This window comes from Ciconia boyciana, chromosome 10 (genome assembly GCF_034638445.1).
Source record: "Ciconia boyciana chromosome 10, ASM3463844v1, whole genome shotgun sequence".
Classification (NCBI taxonomy): domain Eukaryota; kingdom Metazoa; phylum Chordata; class Aves; order Ciconiiformes; family Ciconiidae; genus Ciconia; species Ciconia boyciana.
The window spans coordinates 30,970,451-30,990,894 of NC_132943.1; the positions used below are offsets into that span (position 1 = coordinate 30,970,451).

Sequence of the window (20,444 nt, forward strand, 5' to 3'; positions counted from 1 at the left end):
TTTGTCAAATGCTCTCAGGAGCATTTGTCAGCTCCTGATAACCAAAAGCAAATATTTGGTGGATCATTAAAGAGGGATTTGAGAGCTTCTCTCTAGGAGTATCATTGCTAAAGACCTAGTTAACTCTGACTCTAGTTTAATTCTGTTTATTTTAAAGCTATGAGAGGTTTATTATCATATGCTAAAACAAGTCTTCTGCACTCCTTAACATAACTGGATAAATGCTACCATATGCCAGGTATGGGACAGGAGAGAGGAACTCTGTCTTTTTCCTCAAACGGAGACATTTGAGATGAGGACAGTCTTTGTATTCACATTTGTATACATTTTGTGAATAAAAACCGGAAGGATAGGAAGGGCAGAGCAAGCAAAGGCTACAGCAGTTCTAAGCTAACTTCCAAAGCCTGACCTCATCAGTCTTGCACAATACAACTCTAAACACAAAGATAAGAATTCAAAATAATTCTAGCAGAACTACAAGGAAAGGTATCCGCTATCACACTAATGACTAGATGCAGAGCTCCAAGACAGCATGATGATTTTCTTTTTGAACTGTCACACTCTCCCTCCCCCCTATACAGTAGCTGACAACACTGAGAATAATTTTGATTTTCTTCTACACATAGTGAAAAAATATACTACCAGCTTGCCTTCCAAAAGTCCTCGAACCCTCTAATAAAATGCAGTATAGGATAAATAGTTTGGAAATCTGTGGCATGGAACCTGTATATTCCCCAAAGACTGGAATAGCCCTTCATACAATTTTACCCTAACTGCCCCCCTCCCCAAATCCTAACCTTCATATGATTCTTCCGAAAGCATTATTTAAATATATATCTGAAATAGCTTCCTTAATTACTCACTCAAGCTCATGCACGTTTAAAGGAAGTTTAGTAGATAACCCACCTCTCATGGGCTATACTGAGCCAAGTTTACGTAGGCAATGACTGTCCTATACTGTCTCTAATCTCACCCCACTGCATTTCCCGCAGAACAGATTATACATTCACAGAGAATCTGTCATCTGTCAATCAAGATTCTCAGAGTTTGTGTTCTGCAAGACAATAGAAGCAGAAAAATAAAAAGAGCTTCACTTTCAGAAAGCATACCAGAACAGTCGGGGAAGCGAAGCATTCCTTTAGGGAAGAATAAACTTCAGTCTTTTGCACTTCCTTCATGCATCCCAGTTGATCTGAGCACTTATCAAAGATCTCTTTTTAGTAACATGATACAACTCGTTTCTTTTCATTAAAGCGAAGAAATGCATAAAACAGCAATGTTCAAGTTTAAATGAAAATGCCTTTTTACAATAACTGAAATAAGAGGAATAAGTGAAAATGAAGAAGAGAGAATACCAAGAAAGAAGCACACATGAAGAACCACCTCTGAACTGGGGGATATAGCATCCAAGGGGAAGAGACAAGCAGGAAGGTCTGCAACTGCAGAACTCCATACTCTGCAATTACCCCTTTTTCCAGCAAATGAAGCAGAGATCACGCAGAGAAAAATACTTCATAAAAACTGTCACAATTATGCACAAAGTAGCTGAATTAAGGTCAGACAGTTATAATAATTACGTTTTTTCGTTTTATATGACTGATTTCATGTTTGTTTTTAATGCTCTGCTTTTAGGTAATTCTGGTTTTGCTAGTGAAAACAAAACTATAGAATTATGTTCATCCTCTGCTAAATACAACATTTGCAGCTTCCCTTCTTTAAGTGCTCCAGTTGAATCTTAAACGACAGAGGGATTATCATCTCCTGCTCAAGCAGAAGAATTGACAAGGGAGAAGGAATGATATCCACAAAGCCAGATAAGATAAAATATGAAATTACAGTGGGAATTTACTGTACATCAAATATTCTGCAGCAACTTTGCATGTGCGTGCTCACAACTTCTTTCCAAGAGCTATCTTACACTTATTGCACGCACAAAGCAATCAAAGCAGTTGACAAATTATTTGGTTTCCATCTGAACTGATCCTGTTCCTTTACATCTCTTTGTTCATGAGTTCTTAACATTTATCCTCAAGCTGTCAAGGTGTATCTCAATGTTTGTGTCTCTTATGCTATCAGGGGCATCTGCTACTCACTGTTTGTCCTCACATCACCAAGAAAACTTGAAAATACCTTTCCACATTTTCCTCAATAGCTCCACCATTTTCCCCCTCAGCAGTCCTCCCCAGCTGATTCTGGTAGCGTCTACATAGAAATCAAGCTAACAAATCCAGCAGAACTAATTAAACTGTACTCAGCTTGTGCTACATCACACTTTAACTTTGCATTTTGATATGCCTTAGAAGTAGACACATCCCCTCAAAGAAAAAAAAAAAAAAAGCCCTTTCATTGGAAACCTTGTTTGAAAAAGTCAAAGCTCACTCTACTACTCTTCCATTAAAGGAGGGAGATGAGTCTCTAATAGTGCTTCCTAATACTTTTTTATATAAAAGTGTACTTCAAACTTCCTCCCACCTGAACTAGATAACAAGTTTTTCCTTCAATCAAATATAATTAACTGCACAGCACTTCATTAAACCATTTCTTCCAAAAACCACCACTCCCATGAAATGAGAAGAAACCAATATTCTGCAATCCAGATAGCATCCTTTCATGTCAAGATCCTTAACTCTAGGAATAGTATTGCTGGTGATAGCACTGAGCTCTTGACTTGCCTTTCCGTGTGCCCACCACAGCACATTCTTTAGCTGCAAGGTCACTTTTAAGAAGGTGATTAGCCTTCCTTGTTTTGTACAGGATGAATGATGCTCTCGTGCCTGTCTAGACTGAAACTTGATGGAATGCAGTTACCTCTGCACCTCAGATTCCCACACCTCATGGAAGTGAAGCAAGCCCCGGTGTTACCAATTAAGCACTGAAACAAACTGCTTTATGTAATTGCCACAAAGGAATTTACTATCAGATTCCATCGCATATGTCATACTCATTTGTTACTATATATTTCAGCTAAAAGTAATAACTGTTTGTATGTGGCATTCCTAGATTATTTGAAACTATTTAGTTGCAATTATATGTTGAAAGCACATGTCAGTAACATAAAGGTAAATTCATTACATGTTTATTCTAACCATCCTAAAAAGAATAACAAAACCAAGGGCGGAGAAGGGTGGGCAAATCTAGGAAAAGAACCAAGACACAAACACCTTGTCCTGTAATAACACTGGTAAACATCCAGCCAGGATATCTAGTTTTATCTGGAGATGCAAGGATATTGCAATAGGCTTACTTCTCAGTGTTTCCTGATAGTCTCACTAAAATGCTTGATCTCCAAAATCTGTGTCAAGTTAAAAGAACTAACTGTAAATTCGTATAAATGAATAAAGTATTCAGAACACTGGGATACTAAAAAGGCCAGTGGGATTACACCAGGATCTTGTGTAATAAGCATTTGAAAATAGAATATAACTATACCGAACTTCTTTGTCCCAAAGTGATTCTGGTTTTAAGCTTATAGCATGAACACAAAAATATGTGAAGAAAGCAACATTGAGAGGCTCATAACTGGCATCACTTCAGCACAGAAAGGGAAAAGTGACTTATTTAAATTTCTATTTAAATACAGAACATTCACATAAATTTTCATTTTCCCCTCAGAAATCAGATACAGAAGACAAGTTAGCTGATACAGTAAGAAGTTCAGTATTTAGAATTATCTCGATTAACTTCAATTAGAAGCCTGGCTAAAGGCTGTTGACATCTTTTGCTTGGCTTTTATTTTGCATTATATACATGAACATATTGCAGGAAGATTGGAAGTGACATATAACAGCGTCGTTAAATATACGTTGAATCCTGGTGTCTGAAAACTATGGATTTAACTACATTTTAAGATTTGAGTTTGGCAGGAAAGACACCATATGCACAACAAATACATGAAACCTGCCACCAAAGAGGAGCCATATCTCTTCTTGTTAGTAGTAAAGCAACATTAAAATATAGGTACTATTTTAAAACTCCATAGCCGTTCAATCACTTAAATTGAGCATTACCTAAGACACTGCACTGATTTTCACAAATATTTAACAACAGTTTTATGGAAGATTAATCCTAACCAAATGCAAGGGGGTAAAGTCATAAAAAGGATTGAGGTTCTACGCAAATTCTCATTTCAGTTAGTACAATTGTGGATTATTCAGGTTCTTTGTATAAAAATATGCTCAGTAAAGTTTTGCATTCTTTGCCACATAAAAATGTTTTTTTAAAAGTTAAAATTTTAGTTTTCATCTGTTTCTTTACACTCCCAGCAGTTCAAACAAAAACCTGTTGCTGCTATTTTGATGGGTGCTAGCTATGCACAGTGCAGTTCAGACACAATTCTGGGGGCCGTATTCTGGATTTACTGGCAATTCCAGATGCTTTCTCACTCCACTAGTGCAAGCTTCTTTTCGTAACAGGACATACAGAAGGAGTAAGAAGGTAACACACATTGCCCTATGTGCTACACACAGTTCACCATTCTTCCCATTTGCTCCCCCAATTTTTAATGAGAATCTTAATTAACTGTGGAGCTTTTTGACTTTTCCGCCTATCTTCTTCCCTCGTTATTGGATCACCAACTCCGTCCACAGTTTTGTTTACACCATGTTAAAAGCCCATTCTTTATTCCTCTGCATGCCTTGCTATGTTCTCAGCTCAGCTCTTTTGTTACTAACTCTTCTCCCACCCTTCCACAACCAGAGAAAATCAAGTCGTTGTCCATTATATCACTTTGACAGTTATCTGCCTCCTTTTGCAGACCTCCACTTCTTCAAGATGAAGGACTTTGTTTTGCTGACTGCTTCAAAGTACTACATCTGAACAGTTGCTTTCACGTTTAACTCTTCCATTCCTCAGCAGGACCCAATTCAACATCCCTTTTACTGCATTCCCTCTTAAACACCTCTAGATTTCCTCAGTGAAGTGACTTCTGCTCAGAATATGCTTGCCAGTCTCATATATTATGGCACTACTTATTATTCAAGCGTCTTAGGACCTCACTGCTGTTTTTTTTTTCCCTGAACATGGAAAAGGGAGAAGAAAATATTCTTGCATTCTCAAAGTAAAACCATGAAGTTGTTTGAGTTACTGTATTATTCCTGTATCACTAGTCTTCCTTATTTTACACACCTTCTCTCCATTTTTTAAATTCATTTAGTATGTTGTATAATATTTGGACTGCGTATTCCTGTGCCTAAAGGCCACATCTTCAATTTTAAGTAGCCTTATATAATCTGCATACAGATTAGTAAAATAATAATTAGGGTTTTATTTGTTTTGCACACAAACATTCTATTCTACTACTTCTTAAAATAAGGGAAGCTAAATTTGCTGACAGCTTCATTAATGGTACTACTTCTCTGACAGGAAACAATAAAAGCAAGGAAAGTCTCTCTATTTGCCATTTAAGATATTTCTAAGTTTGTACTGAAAAATTCAGGAAAAAAATATTTACTAGATTTTAAATTCTTAGCTAAAACAATGTTAAACAACTATGGCCAAATAATTGTGTTCTGCCGCAACAGCATTAACTACTACATACTAAATTTAACTAAAATTTAATTAGGCCAGATTCATCTTAGTATAACTAAAAGAGAAATTATTTAACAGGTCCTGGTAGAATCTGGATGTAATTAATAAGTGTAAAGTTTACCAGTCACACAAAATAAGCTGTTTATAAGGACTTTTTGGAAATTAAGAACACCAAGCAAACAGCTAATCTGCTAATATTAAAATATTAGGTTTTAGCAGTGAAGCAGATTGGTATGCTCAAATTTTGGTAACATACTGAGTACATAGGGATATATACACACAGACACACACACATATATATATAAATTACAAGTCATCTTCACTGTATCTATGCAACACACACTAGAACTGGGGATTTGCATATGTTCTATATAAAAAGTTTACAGAGAGATTCAAACACTGCTGTAGTGGGCATGAGAAATTATTTACCCTAATTTAAGCGGAAATAAACTGTTTCCACATCTTTTTTTCACTCATTTAAATTCACGGAGTCATTCATCCCAGGGTGCAAAGCACAGTAAGAATGGCACAGAATGCTGGACCAAGTTCCTCCACTTCTCAGCCGAGTCCTACTCAAATACCAGCAGCAAGCCCTGCAACACAGGAGTGTGTGCCCTGACCCAGCGCTCGTCTCCTGTTACAGCTGGCAGAGCCCAGGCCTGTGTGGCTATTTCAATCATGGCAGCTGCTCCGGCTCCAGCTCCCTGGCCCGGGCCATTACAGCTCGAAATAAAGAAAAAGAACTTTAAACATGCAAACATAAGAAACCAACACCGTGGTGGCATCCAGATGAACTTCATTACAGGGTTCCTTTTATCCTTCCCTGACTGCAACTGAAATTATTTTAATACAGCAAGATTGTTCTTGGGCTAAGTGCCTGCTTTGCATACACATGGCAGTGCCACAGTGTAACTAAAAAGATAGGTGCTACAATTTTCCTACTACAATCTTAGTTTTTCTCAGCTTACTGTAGTGGCTCTACTTATCATTCATATCTCAGACAGCTACGTATAATGAAAATTTATATTTAAGAACCAGTAATCATAAAAAAACCTAATCTTTGGCTAAGAAGGTCCCTTGTCTGCAAATAAATATAGAAAAAGAATGTATAGGGTTTACCTTTTAAACAAATAAAAGGACTGGCAAAGTTCATAGCATATAGCACATATCTACAGTGTATAGTATGTCCACACCAAGATTTTTGCAACTTAGAATGTATAGGGACACAAAGCCCTCCAACTAAATCAGCTTTACTGACTTCTCTCCGAAGGATAGCATCAGAAGGAAGGATTAATTTTCAAGTAGGTTCAGCCACAAACTAACTGCAACAGAACCACCCCATCACTAACAAAAGCAAACGTTTTTTAGCAGTGGACAACTAAATATACACCTGAAAGATATTTATTTAATACTATCATTACTATAGAAAATAGCGTGAACAGTAACACGACCCATTATTTTTCCTGATATATGTTTGTCAAGTCTAACAAATTTCAGAATAGCAAAGATTGTAGATTAGCTTAAATTCTTGGAAAACCTAATTAAAGTTCCCTAATATGGATGGTCTAGAAGTTTTATTCCAAGTATCTGTATCCACGCTGCTTTGGTTACAGAAATAAAATCTTTTATTTTTAAAACCAAGAAACCAAGCCAAACTGAGTAAGTCTGGTAAGGCAAAAGCAAGAGCAGTAGAGCATGTTTAGTCAGTCATTCTTGTCACTGAACTACATTAAAGCTTCTCACACCAGGTGAACATGACCTTTGTGACTTACGCGGAGGGAAATGTACTTCACTCCAAGAACGATAAGCTTGGGAGATGACACTGCCAACGCCCGATACTTTGATATTAATTAAGTGCTGCATTCTCTAATGTATAAATTAAGGAGCCCAATTAACATACATGACCTACGACTATACTTTCAGTCATCTCACTAAAAAAAAAAGTGCCTCTTACCCATATTTTCTTACACCCATCCTGCTTACAACTCAAAATAGAAGAAGTACATATAGTAGAATAAGGAGCATAAATGTAGTATCAGCTTTTGGCTAAACGTAACAGTAAGAGCTGCTGTGCACCACTGCTAGCATTACCTAGCCCACTTGCTGGTAACAGTCAGTACAGCAGCTCAGAGGTTCACTATACCACTAGCTGTGTCATTGTCTCCCATTGACTCCAACCCAGAAGATGACAGTACATGCCTTTCCATTACTCCTGCTTAACACAAATAATAAAACTATTTTTCATGCACTTCACAGGTTTAAGCAAGTATAATACGTAACAAAAACATTCAAAGGGGCCACAGGAAAAGCATAAGTTACAGTACCATTAAAAATGATCATAAGGAAGTTTAATGTGTGGGATATCTGAACTAAAGCTATGTGTATACACAGGATAGTCAAATCCAGTTCTGAAAGTGTGAAAAACAATGCATACCATAAACTGCAAGTTACTCATACACACTGTGAAGTCATAACTGGATGACAGCCATTCAGTAAAGTGATTTGGGCATTGTTCTGGAAGTTTAGTTAAAAAAATTGCCTACTACATTGTCTCAGAAACACAAGTTGTTCCACAAGCTGCGGACTAATTGCCTATAAACATGTCCTTTCTCCCACACTTCTTACCCAACTCCCACCCCTCCCATAAAAGGGATCCCCAATTCTCCCCCAGATCTCCTAAGGCACGCCAAGTGAACAGAAGACAAAATACACTGTGCGTAGTCCAGCACGATGTATGCGCCAACACGCTTGCCAGCATCCCTGCACTGACTGGGCAGCCAGTTTTAAGCAAAGAAAATTACATGGGCTGAGTTCTGCTCCCCTTTCTCCTTGGGAAACCTCTACCTTGGAATTGTCTCGTCTACTCAGTTCCTAATTTTCATGAAAACAGTAGCAAATTAATCTCTTGAGACTTCTAGCATCTTTCACATATGGTTGAAACTGGCCAGCAGATTCAGAAGTTAATGGTAGAGATGGAAGGGTTTGCAGATGGCAATGACAGTCTTCTGTGTCCATAGTGCCTGTTTTTCCCTCCCTCTCTCAACAGAAATAAGAAACAAAAGAGAAAATACAAAGTACTGAGAGGTGCAGAAGGTAGACACCTGTAGAGTTCAAAACAAAAAATGTGATTTGATGCAAACCCAAGAAGGCAATTGACAAAACTGACACACCCCAATGACCTGGAATAAAATGCCATCACCACCCAAAAACCTTGTGGTTTCCAAACTTATGAGACTGAGTGAAGGGTGGAGGGCAAAGGCATTATCTAAATGACTAGGTCTCTCATTCACTCTCATATGAGAGAAATCTTCAAAACTGCTACCTACAACTACACTTTCTTTCTCTCCCCCAGCACAAAAACTTAATTCCACCACACAACTGCAGGCACTCATTCTCCAAACAAGTCTGACAAATGTAAGACACCATCTCTGTCTGGCTGTCTAATACACCTTGGTTCTCATCCCACTGCAAACCAGATTGAATCCTTCATGCTTTCAAATCTCTCCTGTCCTGCTAGTCTTTCCTCCTCTTGGTCACACACCCAGACTGACCTCTCCTATCAGACTCCACTCCTGCTGCTCGGCCCAGCTCCCAGCTCTGCAATTAACAGACCCCTCGAGTCAGGAGGGCACCATCAGAAATCAAAATTTTAGAAAGAGTATAAGTTTTCAAAACCAGTTTTTTAAAATTGCAAAAATTTCATTTTAAAACACTGACGGTCAACTCAAGCTTCCCATCACAAATTACTGTAGCTAAGTTTGAGACACTAGGCTTCAACATATGAACTTACCGAGACTGATGTTCCCTAACAATTGTCTGTGTGCGTACTCCACGCTACACGTTCAGATGGAGTGCCACATACTAATTAAGGCATAGCTTAAACAATCTTGCACTAGAATAGAAGGGGAAAAAAACTACTACTGTTGCATTATGAAAAACATTATAATTAACAGTAACAGGACAGACTACCTAGACAGGCTGTGAAATCCCTCTTCACTGGAGATTTGAGAGATGGTAGACAAACATTATTATCTGTACTTATGCAACCAGACCATGGAGGAAACCCTTCCAGCCTTACACTTCTGTGAACTTATGTTTCAGAGAAAGGAAAAAAAAAAACACAAAAAAACAACCAACCAAACAAAACCAAAAAAACCCCCACAGAAAATCAGTCTGAGTACTGAAATGTTGGTGCTTTGGAAAACAGTTCTTCTATTTCACTTATTTTTAAATTCAAATTCAAGCAGTGAGCAGTTCCACTAAGTCTACAAGCTTAATAAAATTAATACTTAAAACTGCCTGTAAGCTATGCACAGACACAGTAAGCTAACCACTGTAACCGAACACAGTAAGCTAACCACTTACACACAGCCCTGGCTCGGAAAGTTAGATTCTGCTCAGAAAATGGCAGCACATGTTCATGGCACAGCCAGACTGAGTCCAAACACAATATAGCTCCAGTGACAGTAAGCCATGCACTTTGTTGTTGGGAATAAAACATTTCTGAAGAGCCTAACATACCAACTTTCTCGTCCCTCTGGTGAGAAAGGCAGAGGAAGTTAGTATCTGCCAAGGAAAAAAATGCCACTGACTATACAGACTACTGAAAAATATTTAATGGAATATAAAAAGGCAGGGGGGACAACGATCTAATAGTCAAGAAATTATTTTTTAGAGAAGTTCATAATACATGCTAGAGAGGTATCATCAAAACAACCACTATGTATAAAGTTCACCATAATAATAAGAAATACAGTTGTGTTTCCCTCTTTGTCCAAGCTGAAGTGAGGTTTGCCTTCCTTCATCAGAGAAGGATAGGCAGACAATTTAGCCAACCTTTTACACATGGTTCCTTTGAGGGTAAAACCATTCATACTGAAGCGAAGTATCTGTGTAATGTCTCAGGGCTTGAAATTTGGGCTCCTCGGCCATCAGATGAGCGCAGCTTCCATTTCCTCACAGGCTATGCCTTCACCACACAGTACAGTACAGAAGTACTGAAGTTTGCTTGGAAACTGGAAGCAGCTTAGCTGAAATATTACAGAGGTTCATACAGGCTAATTTACCTAATGGAAAAAAGGCTCTTCTCAGCTGCGTGAATGGCTTTGTGCAGAATCCAGTGCTTTCACAGCTAAGCTGTTTCTTTACACAACTAGACAGTTAATGAAGCCCTAGTCTGGTGTACAGGCTGCACTTGTACGTGTGGTTATCCATCAAGCATACCATCAAGTTGTGCCCCTCAAGCAAACAGTCTGTTTCCATCTGCTAAGCTAGTATTTCTGCAACAGCTCCCAAGTCAAACAGAAAAATAAATTTAATTTTTAGATCACATCTGAATGAGCCATAAACAATGGGTATAGCTCTAGTAAAGAAGTAAAATTGGGGTGCAGATAGGTTTAAAAAAAACTATTTAATATGCAAGACACAGAGTCAGTTACTAATTCAAAACACTGAATTAGAAGAACCGAGTTGAACAGCCAAAGGAGGCTTTTCCTCACGTCACACAATTCATATTTCAAACAAATTATGTTGAGACACTAAAGTAACTTTAACCGGCAAGACAGAATTGGATAAAGATGCCTCAGTTCAGTCATTTTAATTAATAATTAAAATGATCATTAAAAAAAAATACTTCAATCTCTATCCAATTCCATTCACACTGAAAATTTTGCAGCCCTGTTGAACCACATAGATACAGACTTATGGAAAGATTCCCAGAGATAAAAGGATATTCTGTTTGCTTTAATTTTCACTTTATACTTTCCGCAAATAATTTACACATTAGACAAAGGAATGCTGTCTACCCTGGATATGTATAAAGAAGGAAAAGTGGTTTAGTATTGCATATCAGAGAAGGCAAGTGAAACAAGGAAAGATTGTATCTTTAATATCAAGCCCATATGAACACCCAAACAAAATTCTTTAGCAATATTGGGGAACAGCTCAAAGGTTCACCAACCACCTCTTTAGGAACAACCCTCACGATTAACACATCCAAATCCTCTAAGATATAAGGGCATATCAATATGTCTCATAGTTCTACACAAAAGATTTAGAAAGAAGTATTTCAAGTCATTTGAGAAATAATGAACAGAGTGGCACAAACTTTTTTTTCCAATATAACTTTTTAAACCCCTCAAACTTTTACCCAAGACTAGTATCAGTAAAATGTCCTTACTATAGCATTTCTCTTTACAAGGGCTAATACATGATTTAAATACAGAGTTACCAGATACCTGTTAAGATCTGGATTTTATGGAGGAAGCCAGTAATATTTTCCCCCTAATAATCAGCAAATAATTCTGAATCTAGAGCTAGTTCTTTATTATATCTTCAATTACAAAGGTGAAAGAAGAACCACCTTCTTTCTTCATTCATATTCCAGATTATGAGTGAAACTGTCATCTACAGCCCCACTGTAAGAATTTTTTTTGTTGTCTTCTTTATGCATCTTTACATCTTTCCCTTCCTGTCCATACTAAGCCCAGGTCTTTGTGGAGCTCTCCCCAAGGAGGTCCAGATAGTCTCCTCCAGACAGAAACTTACAAACCTGTTATGAAAATACCTTCCCTCTGATATCATGATTTTGCATTTATAAACACTCAATTCTATACACTGCTGAGATATAGTATCCATTCACTAATCAGAAGTAAGAATTAATAGGGGTTTTCAAAGCTACAAAGGCAGCATTTTCACTCTGATGGGAGCATACAGTTCATACTTTGGGGGAGGGGAAGAGAAGAAAGAGTGTTGGCTCTTTCATGAACATAAAAGGGCAGAATTACACATTAGTTGTAGCTTCCCCATGTATAGACATTTTTTTTCTGAAATGCAGTGTAAACTTAAAATCAACCGTTAGTTACTTTAACTAAAGCTCAAATCAGCCCTGTAATTACTTTTACAGAGGATTATGACCAAGGTTTTTTAAAATATGGATTGTTAAAATTTCACAATCAAGAAATAAATCACGATGGGAAAATAGGTTCCTATTCACAAAACAACCAAACAAGCTGGCATCGTTAATACCCTTTTAACAAAGCAAAGCCAGAACTGAAATACTGGGAATGCTGGATTGAGGTGAATTGGCAAAACCGTGCAAATGGGCTCGTACAGCACCTGCCCAGCCCTTGGCCTGGTTCAAATCTGTGCTCGCTCCTTCAGTAACCCTTCTCCCTCATCAGGGGAGAGAAATTACCAACTCACTTAAGTTTTCACAAAGGGGAAAAAAAGCCTACACTTTTTAAAAATTATATTTGAAAGAAAAATTGAGATGCTGGGCATTCTTGATTCATATGTGCTTTAATACCAAGACTTTTGACCTTCAGAAGTCCCTTCTTCCAGAAAAAAAAAGAAGAAAAAAAAAACACTCCTCAGAAACTACCACAGAGAGACGCTGCAGACATCAGTCTAAAATAATGGCAGTCAAAGGTCAGGATGATATAGACAACATCAATCTTTTCATTCGAATATCTTCCTGAAAGAGACCTCTTAAAAAGCAGAAGTGAGAAAATCAGGGACTATCCAAAGTGATGAAGAAACTGCCTACACATTGTATAATTTACAGGATTTTCTTAATAATGACATCAAGTATCTTCAACTTTGACAAATAATTCAAGTTTAAGACCTCACTGAAATGTAATAAGGAAACTACCATCAGCTTGTTGGGTCATCTCAGCAAGATACAGCAATTTTCTTACAAGGATTCATTTATGAATTACACACATCAGATTACAAAATAACACTAAAAAAGGCAAGCACTGCAAATTGGATCCCGATTAGTAAAAAGACAAAGTCCTACGAATCTTCCAAAACTGCTGGAAAATGCATACAGCAAGAAGAATTGCTATTAGTGCCTAACAAAGCTGGGCTGCCTAACACTCAGAAGGCTCCAACACACTAAGCTGTCACCAGGACAGAAAACCAAAGGATGTCAGACCAATACACATCTCTCTTCCAATATCACGGCCAAACATCCTACATATCTGACACTGAGCTTCTGAGCAAAATTAAAGATAGGTCTAGAGTATCCAAAAATATGAATAAGGATACTCTTAGCACATATGCTTCCAACTTCTTGTTAAAAAAAAAAAAAAAAAAAAAAAAAAAGAGTGCTCTTCAAGATCTTTCAGCATTCCTCAACAGTGTTTGGTGTTACTGTTCTGTAATCACAAGTGACAATAGAAATAGCTAAATTTTTGCTTCAGATCTCTCCTCCAAGAAAAAAAAATATACATTACAGTAAGTCTGTCATAAAACTGCAGAACATGTTTAAGGCCCCTAAAAGCACCGATGCTGATAAAATTAAAAATGGCTGTGCCCAAAGATCCCACAGCAAAACAGGCACAGCTCTGCTGACGATTAAAATATATATTAAAAATTCCTGCATTACCTTACAAAGGGCGAGGTATGCAAAACAAAAAGATTATGTATTTTTCCAAAACTGAAATAAGTTATTAGACAAGAGAAGCAGATCTAGGCAAAGCATACATCTTTAGTGCAGGTCGAGTTCATTTACACAATAAAGCAGATTTTATTCTCCGAGACGCATAACCTATCGGGATTTCAAAACTTTATCAGGCTTCGCCGCTGAAATAGATGCACACCACTTTTTAAGGAGACACAGATGTGCCCAAATACCAGCGGACCCCACCCCCCTTCCCTCTGCCAAAATGGCTAGTTCGTTACACCCACTGGCTACTTACCAGCCGCAGTGCTGAGCAGCAGGGTGGCACTGGAGAGCAAGAGCACCAGCACAAGGTGCTGCAGTGAGGCAGTCATACCTGGGGAAGCCAAGGATCGAGGCAGAAGGAGGAAAGAAAAAAAAAAGGGGGGGGGGGGGCCGAAACCCGACGAGAGGAATTTCCTCCTTCTTTCGCACAGCCTTCCTCAACTCTCTCGGTTTACAATCCCGTCTGGAAGGGCAAATGGCAGATGAGAGGAGCCGTCTTCGCTCTTACTCCATTACACCCGCCTGCCTTCATGTCTCGGGAGCCGGCACCGCTCCGCGGACACTGGGGAAGCGCCTGCTTCTGCTTCCCAGCCCCGAGGCATCTCCCCCCGCCGAGGACCGGCGGCACGCTCCCGACTGAGCTGGGAACCAAGCTTATTTCCTACGCAGCTTCACGATATCGAAGAAACAGCCCAGTGGAGAAGGAAACATATCCAGACGCGAGCCCGCGTCTACAGCAATGTCAGTCAGAGCAGCCTCCGTAGGCTGACCGGGGCACGGATAACAAGCTCTAAGGGCTGACGGCAGAGCCGCGTCCCATCCCGTTAAAGGTCTCTGTCTTCTCGCCGCCCCTCCTCGCTGCCTCACGCGCCCGGGAAGGCGGCGGCGATCCCCTCAGTCCCTCCGCGGCGAGGCGCGACCCCCTCTGCTCTCACGGCGAGGGCTGCGGCTGCATCTCGGCCCATCTGTCTCCCCCGCCGGGCGGGCTCCACCGCGCACCCCCGGCCCCCGCCCCCCACCACAGAAGCGACGCCACCCCCGGCCACCCCGACAAAGGTGGGGCCCGGAGCGCGGGGCGGCGGGAGGCGAGGCCCCTCCTCGGCGGCTCCAGCTGCGACGGCACCCGGCTCCCCTCCGCGGGCGAGAGCGCGGCGGAGGCCCTTCCCCGCGCCGGGGGTAGGCGCTCCCCCTCCTCCGCCTCCCTCCCTGAGTTTCCACAGCGCGGGGCAAGCCCCCGGCCCGGCCCGGCCTCCTCCCTCAGGTCTCCGCTCGCCGCCGGGGGCCGACCGAGGCGCAGCCCGCCCGGGGAACGGCTCAGCCCCTCCGCGCTGCCAGCGCCTTCCCCCCGCGCCGGGCTCGCCGGCGAGGGGCAGCTCCGCGCCGCTCCGCCTCCTTCCCGTGCCCGCCGCCGGCTGCGGGCGGGAGCCGAGGGCCGGAGGTCCCCCGCCGCGGCTCGCGCCCCCTCCCGCCCGCCCGCCCCAACGGCACCAACGGCTCTCCCGGCTCCAGACACAAAGGGGAGTCGCTCCAACCGCCAGCCTGGGCGCCCGGCCCGCCGCGCCGCGCCACGCCCCCCGCCGGCCGGGCCACGCCCCGCGCCCGCCGTCAGTGGCGGGGCCGGGCGCCGCCCCGCCCCGCCCCCTCCCCGCCGCGCCCCTGACCATAGAGGTGGGCCTCCAGGTAGGCAGAGAAGGGCCCGCTCGGCAGAAGGCGGGGCGGCGCCCCGCGCGCGGGCGGGGGCGTTGGGGCGGCCTCCCCCGCCATGTTGTCGGAGGGGGCGGCCGGCGGGGGCGGTGGCCGGCCGGGCTCCCCTTCCTCCCCCCCTCCCCCCCGGTCTCGGCCGGGCCTCCGGGTGCGCCCGTAAGGCAAAGGGCACCGTCAGGAGTAGGAGCGCTGGTGGGAAGGGGTGGCCGCGTGAACTAGGCCCGGGCCTCGCCCCGCCTGGCACGGGTGAAGGCTCCCGACAGCCCTTCTCGGGAAAGCCGGGGGCGGCAGGGGGCCACCCCCGGGCAGCCTGCGGGAAAAACGTCTGAGCGCCCATCAGCAGGGAAGCGTGAGCGCAAGAATCGCAAAACCGCGCTTAAGAATAAAAAACCGCTTGCAGGCTCTGAGATTGCATCAGCTTTGAACTCCATGGCCTTCCTTCCGAAAACCCCGCAGCTTCTGCCTTGTGCTCTACTCCACGCCCCTGTTGTGCTCCACTACAAGCCCTGGCACTACTGCCTGCTCCTCTCTCCCTTAGTGAAGCACCCCGGCCTTGCAGGAGCTTCCCAGGCAAGTCCACCCAGCTCACAGGGCTCCAGCCACCTGACTCTCCCAAGCAAAACCATTAGCTGCCTCTTAAATTAAAGAGGTTTTACGATTTCAAAACAAAGATAAAGTCAACCCACTGAGCTGTTTGTATGCTTTAACCTTTGCTATATTGCACAGGACCAAAGAGATAATTGAGGCCAGCGGCTGACGGGAGAACTGTGACTGGAATGTAGCGTTTGATGTTCTGGCCTAGCAAGGCTCTTTCAAACAAGTTTTACTGGGTGTAGCGTAGAAAAAGGTTCTTAAAAACATCCTGCATGCAGAACGCCCCTTCATATCCAGGCTTCTCCAAAGGGTCGATTATGGGAAATGCTTCCCTGTGCCTAAGTTCCTACACCAGTTTCAGGAATGGGATACAAGGAATACAAATTCAAAAATCCAGTTCCACACCTCAAACTATTAAATGCTACTACATAAAATGGTGTAGTTGCAAATCAGAGTTACGATTTTAATGATAATAAAAGGCTTCTGCATTCCTCTTCACAAGCTGTAACAGGAGACACAGATGTAATCCAATTCTTGCATCATCAAGATAATTATTAAATAAATTCTAATAGGATTTTTATCATTGTGATGCTTCAGCCAGAGACATAGTTTGACATTCCTAGGGTCAAGCTGAGTTTATGTGGCTGATAGTTATAAAAATGTTTTAAAAGTTTGTTACAGTATCTTTACTTCCAGTCTATGCAGATGTAACATGGATATTGGTGAGAGACAATAAAATATAGAATCCCGGATTGTAATTTGTATTGCCACTTTCCAGAACTGCAACCACATGTTAACCACAGTATCCTTCCTGTTATTTGTGGAATGTGAACTGTCAAGAAATAACCTTTAGAAGCAAAAGAACAAAAACCAAAAAAAACCAACAACAAACAGAACAGTTTTACTTCCAAGAGAGGGGAAAAAAACCCCAACACTGAGTATTTTTTGTGGGCCCAAAATCCAGCGCTCTTTTCTGCTTCAGCAAAGACACAGAACTATGCAACATACCTTCTGCCCAGCTGTACCTACCAAGAAAAGAAGCGAGATCTACTTTGTTCACAGAAAACAAGAACCTAACTGTGTGGGTTGCACGGCACTTTCACTGTTTAGATGGTAAAAGAAAATTACTGTAATTGTTTATGACGTGTATCAAAACCTGCTCAGCCTGAAGTAAATGACAGAAGTCTCGCTTGTTTTAATGGTTCTAGTTTTGGCTCATTAATTAATACTGGGAGTTCTTCTCCACAAGAAATTGTACAAACAAGATATTCTGCCTTAAAATACTTACTTTTCTTTTTTTCTCTCCACAAAATGGATTGGATTTTTGTTCTGTGTTTTCCTAGAAAGAAGGAACAAGACATGCCATTTTTAATACGATCATTTCAGTTTCACAAAAACCCAGATCCTGATCAAGAAAACACCCTTGTGAAGGCCATGGGGCCGTGGATCTGCTTTGCCTGAGCTTATATCAGGTCCTTGGACTAATCTCCCAGACTTGCAATCCCAGCAGTTTGCAAGACTTTCTCCTCCTTCCCTACCCTATTTTGAATTTTGCAAAAAGACCTTCTCCTCAAGGGCCAGGTCCCTCCTAGCCCAGTGCGACTGCGAAGGGCCCCTGGCCGTGCTCCGATGCCGGGCTGCAGAGCTGGAGCCGCTGCACCCCTGTTTCTCTGGAGCTGGCAGGGCCAAGGAGGGTCTGACCCCCGCTTCACCACACAGATGTAGGAAGTAATCGCTGCTGTCTAAGCACAGAAGCAGCTTCCTTTTCCCACGATGGTGGGAGGAAACCAGAGATCTAAACTGTCACACTCAGACTCACTCATTGTTATGTGCTTGGACAAGAACATATTTATAATTCTTTCTGTGATATTGTTTTATCTGTAAGCTAGGATTTTGCTAGCCTAATATTCAGCAATGTCAAGTAAGACCCACAGAAAAATACTCAGGATACTGAAAACTTGCAGAGCTGCAGCACAGTAAATCCGTGGTGAGGTTTCAGGTAAGGGTAAGGGGGAGACAAAAGAAAACCTGTAAAACTTACCAAGATTTAAAAGAAAATATTCTGACCGAAGCACTGTATTTCCACCAGGAAGAACTTCACCCAATGAAACAACAGTATTGAACTTAACAGAGACAAGACTGTTAAAAACTAGAATCAGGAGAAAAGACCTTACGAAGTAGATGCTCTTTTGCAACCGTGTTCGCTGTTCTCGCAGTCAGGCAGGGGCAAGGCTGCACCTGGAGGGCAGTGATGGGGCAGGGGGCAAGGAGGACAGCAGCAGAGGAGCCGGGGTATGGTGGCTGCAGGCTCCCTGAGATGTCAGTCTGATGTGCGCCAAGTCCACGGCAGGGCCCATGCGTCTTGCCCTTGGGCAAGGGAGCTTTGAACGACACAGCTGCATGCAGCATGCTGGGGCTGCCCCCATGCTTAAGTGAGGCACTGAGATGAGAAATAAGGCTGATCCGCATCTCCGATGTTTCCTGCTGTCAGTCATACCAATGCAGACGCAAACGTGTTACAGCGCTTGCAAATTCAACACTGTACATAAGTGAAATTAAACATGTCCTTGTTAGCAGCATCTCCTTTAAACAACACCTGTTTATTTTTAATTACCTGGAATATGGAAAACTAGGGAATACTCTCTTAGAAGCACGAAAAATCAGTGGAAAATTAAATGAACAAAGCATGAAGAAAATGAACTACCAAACAATAGCTTGAGCCCTATTTCTTTTTAGAAAGTGCAGTTTTCAGGCACTTTAAAAAGATTTCTCAGGATAGGTTCACTGTTATCCAAGAGTTTTTCAGCGCTGATGCAATGTAACTGTTATCATTGTTAGGACTCGGGGGACTGTTCTTTTTGACAGGGCCTTTCATGAAGTCAACAAATCGGTTTAAAACAAGCCATAAATTATATTTGGCTGCCCATCGGCTTTGGCCAGAGTGTTCTCTCAGTGCTGTCGTAAGTGTTGGGGAAAGAGAATAATAACATGACCTGATGTTTAGCTTTGCGGGGATATTTTGTTCCTAATTTGAAAACAAAGCATCCCCATAGCATTGACTCTGATGCATAAACATATGTTAAAAAAACAGCAATCAAGATGTTCACAGACTTTCCTACAAATAAACACCCCCATTCTGGATCCTAAGTAATAAATAGCTTAATAAATAATGGATTTGGTACAGGTCTCCACCACGAATGACTGCCACTCATTGCTAAATTAGGGACCTGTCAGCAAGATCATCTCCCCAATCTCGCCTCCTGTAACAGTACATGGAGAGAGAGTTGGTTTCTGATAGCTAGGATCCAAGCCTTATATAGCCCTCTAGATTATTATTAACATCCTGAATTGCAGCCAGAACGAACTGAAAAGACAATACTGTCTACTTACAGTCTGCTGAGTTAGCAGCTAACGCTTCAGCCAATGCAGCCAAACAAGTAATCACACGCAGACGTCGTTACCCTCGGAAGTATTCAGTTACTTCTTTTATATAGATTTTCCCATCAGCGTCAAATCCAGGGTGTCACACAGAGGCATTAACGCACGCCCGTAAGTCCCCTTGGAGTTAAGAGGTCAGGATAGTGAGGGTGGCTGTGGGAAGACCATAGTTACAAGGAAGTGGGCACATGATATGCAGAAAGAAAAATGGTGACTCCTCCAGGGACTTTATAAGCCACTTTATAAGCAAGCAGAAGTACCTTTCTTCAGCATGGACATGTTTCCTTGGGAATAGGGAAAGGCACCCTGCCCTTCAGAGCCTTCCCGCAACCTACCAGCATCACTTTCACCTTGTCTGAATTATTGTCAGTTTCTGCTCCTTTTCCAGGGCTCGGCTTCATCTTGGAAAAACAGATTCCACAGAAGAGAGACAGAGAGACATCAAGCTGCGACTGAAGCCCTGGAAAAGTCCTTTGTGGAGGAAAGTCAGTTCCTTTCTGTTCTCTCTGACAGGCAGGAAAGGCACTATCCACGACGATCGGTCTGCCCTGCCAAGATGCGAGGCTGGAAAAACCTCCTGTGGTATCACATACCAGAGCAGGCTCTCACGCTCACAGTTCTACCAACAGCCTCAAGGAAACGGTAGATCGAAATCCCTGCCTCAGAGAGAATTTGTTTCCCCTTTAGTCCAGTTAAATAATCTGTGCCAGACATTACTTTTGGCCTTTGGACT

General features: G+C 42.1%; 1 protein-coding gene across 3 annotated transcripts in view; it reads right to left on the reverse strand.

Annotated features, from left to right (window-relative positions):
* Nucleotides 1-15,478, reverse strand: part of BMPR2 (bone morphogenetic protein receptor type 2) — a 111,279-nt gene extending 95,801 nt beyond the window's left edge. For all 3 annotated transcript variants that reach the window (XM_072875507.1, XM_072875506.1, XM_072875508.1), the window contains exon 1: nucleotides 14,229-15,478. In XM_072875507.1, coding sequence (XP_072731608.1) covers nucleotides 14,229-14,304 — 76 coding nt within the window. In that variant the 5' untranslated portion in view covers nucleotides 14,305-15,478. The remainder of the gene's footprint in view (nucleotides 1-14,228) is intronic.
* Nucleotides 15,479-20,444: the final 4,966 nt, after the last annotated feature.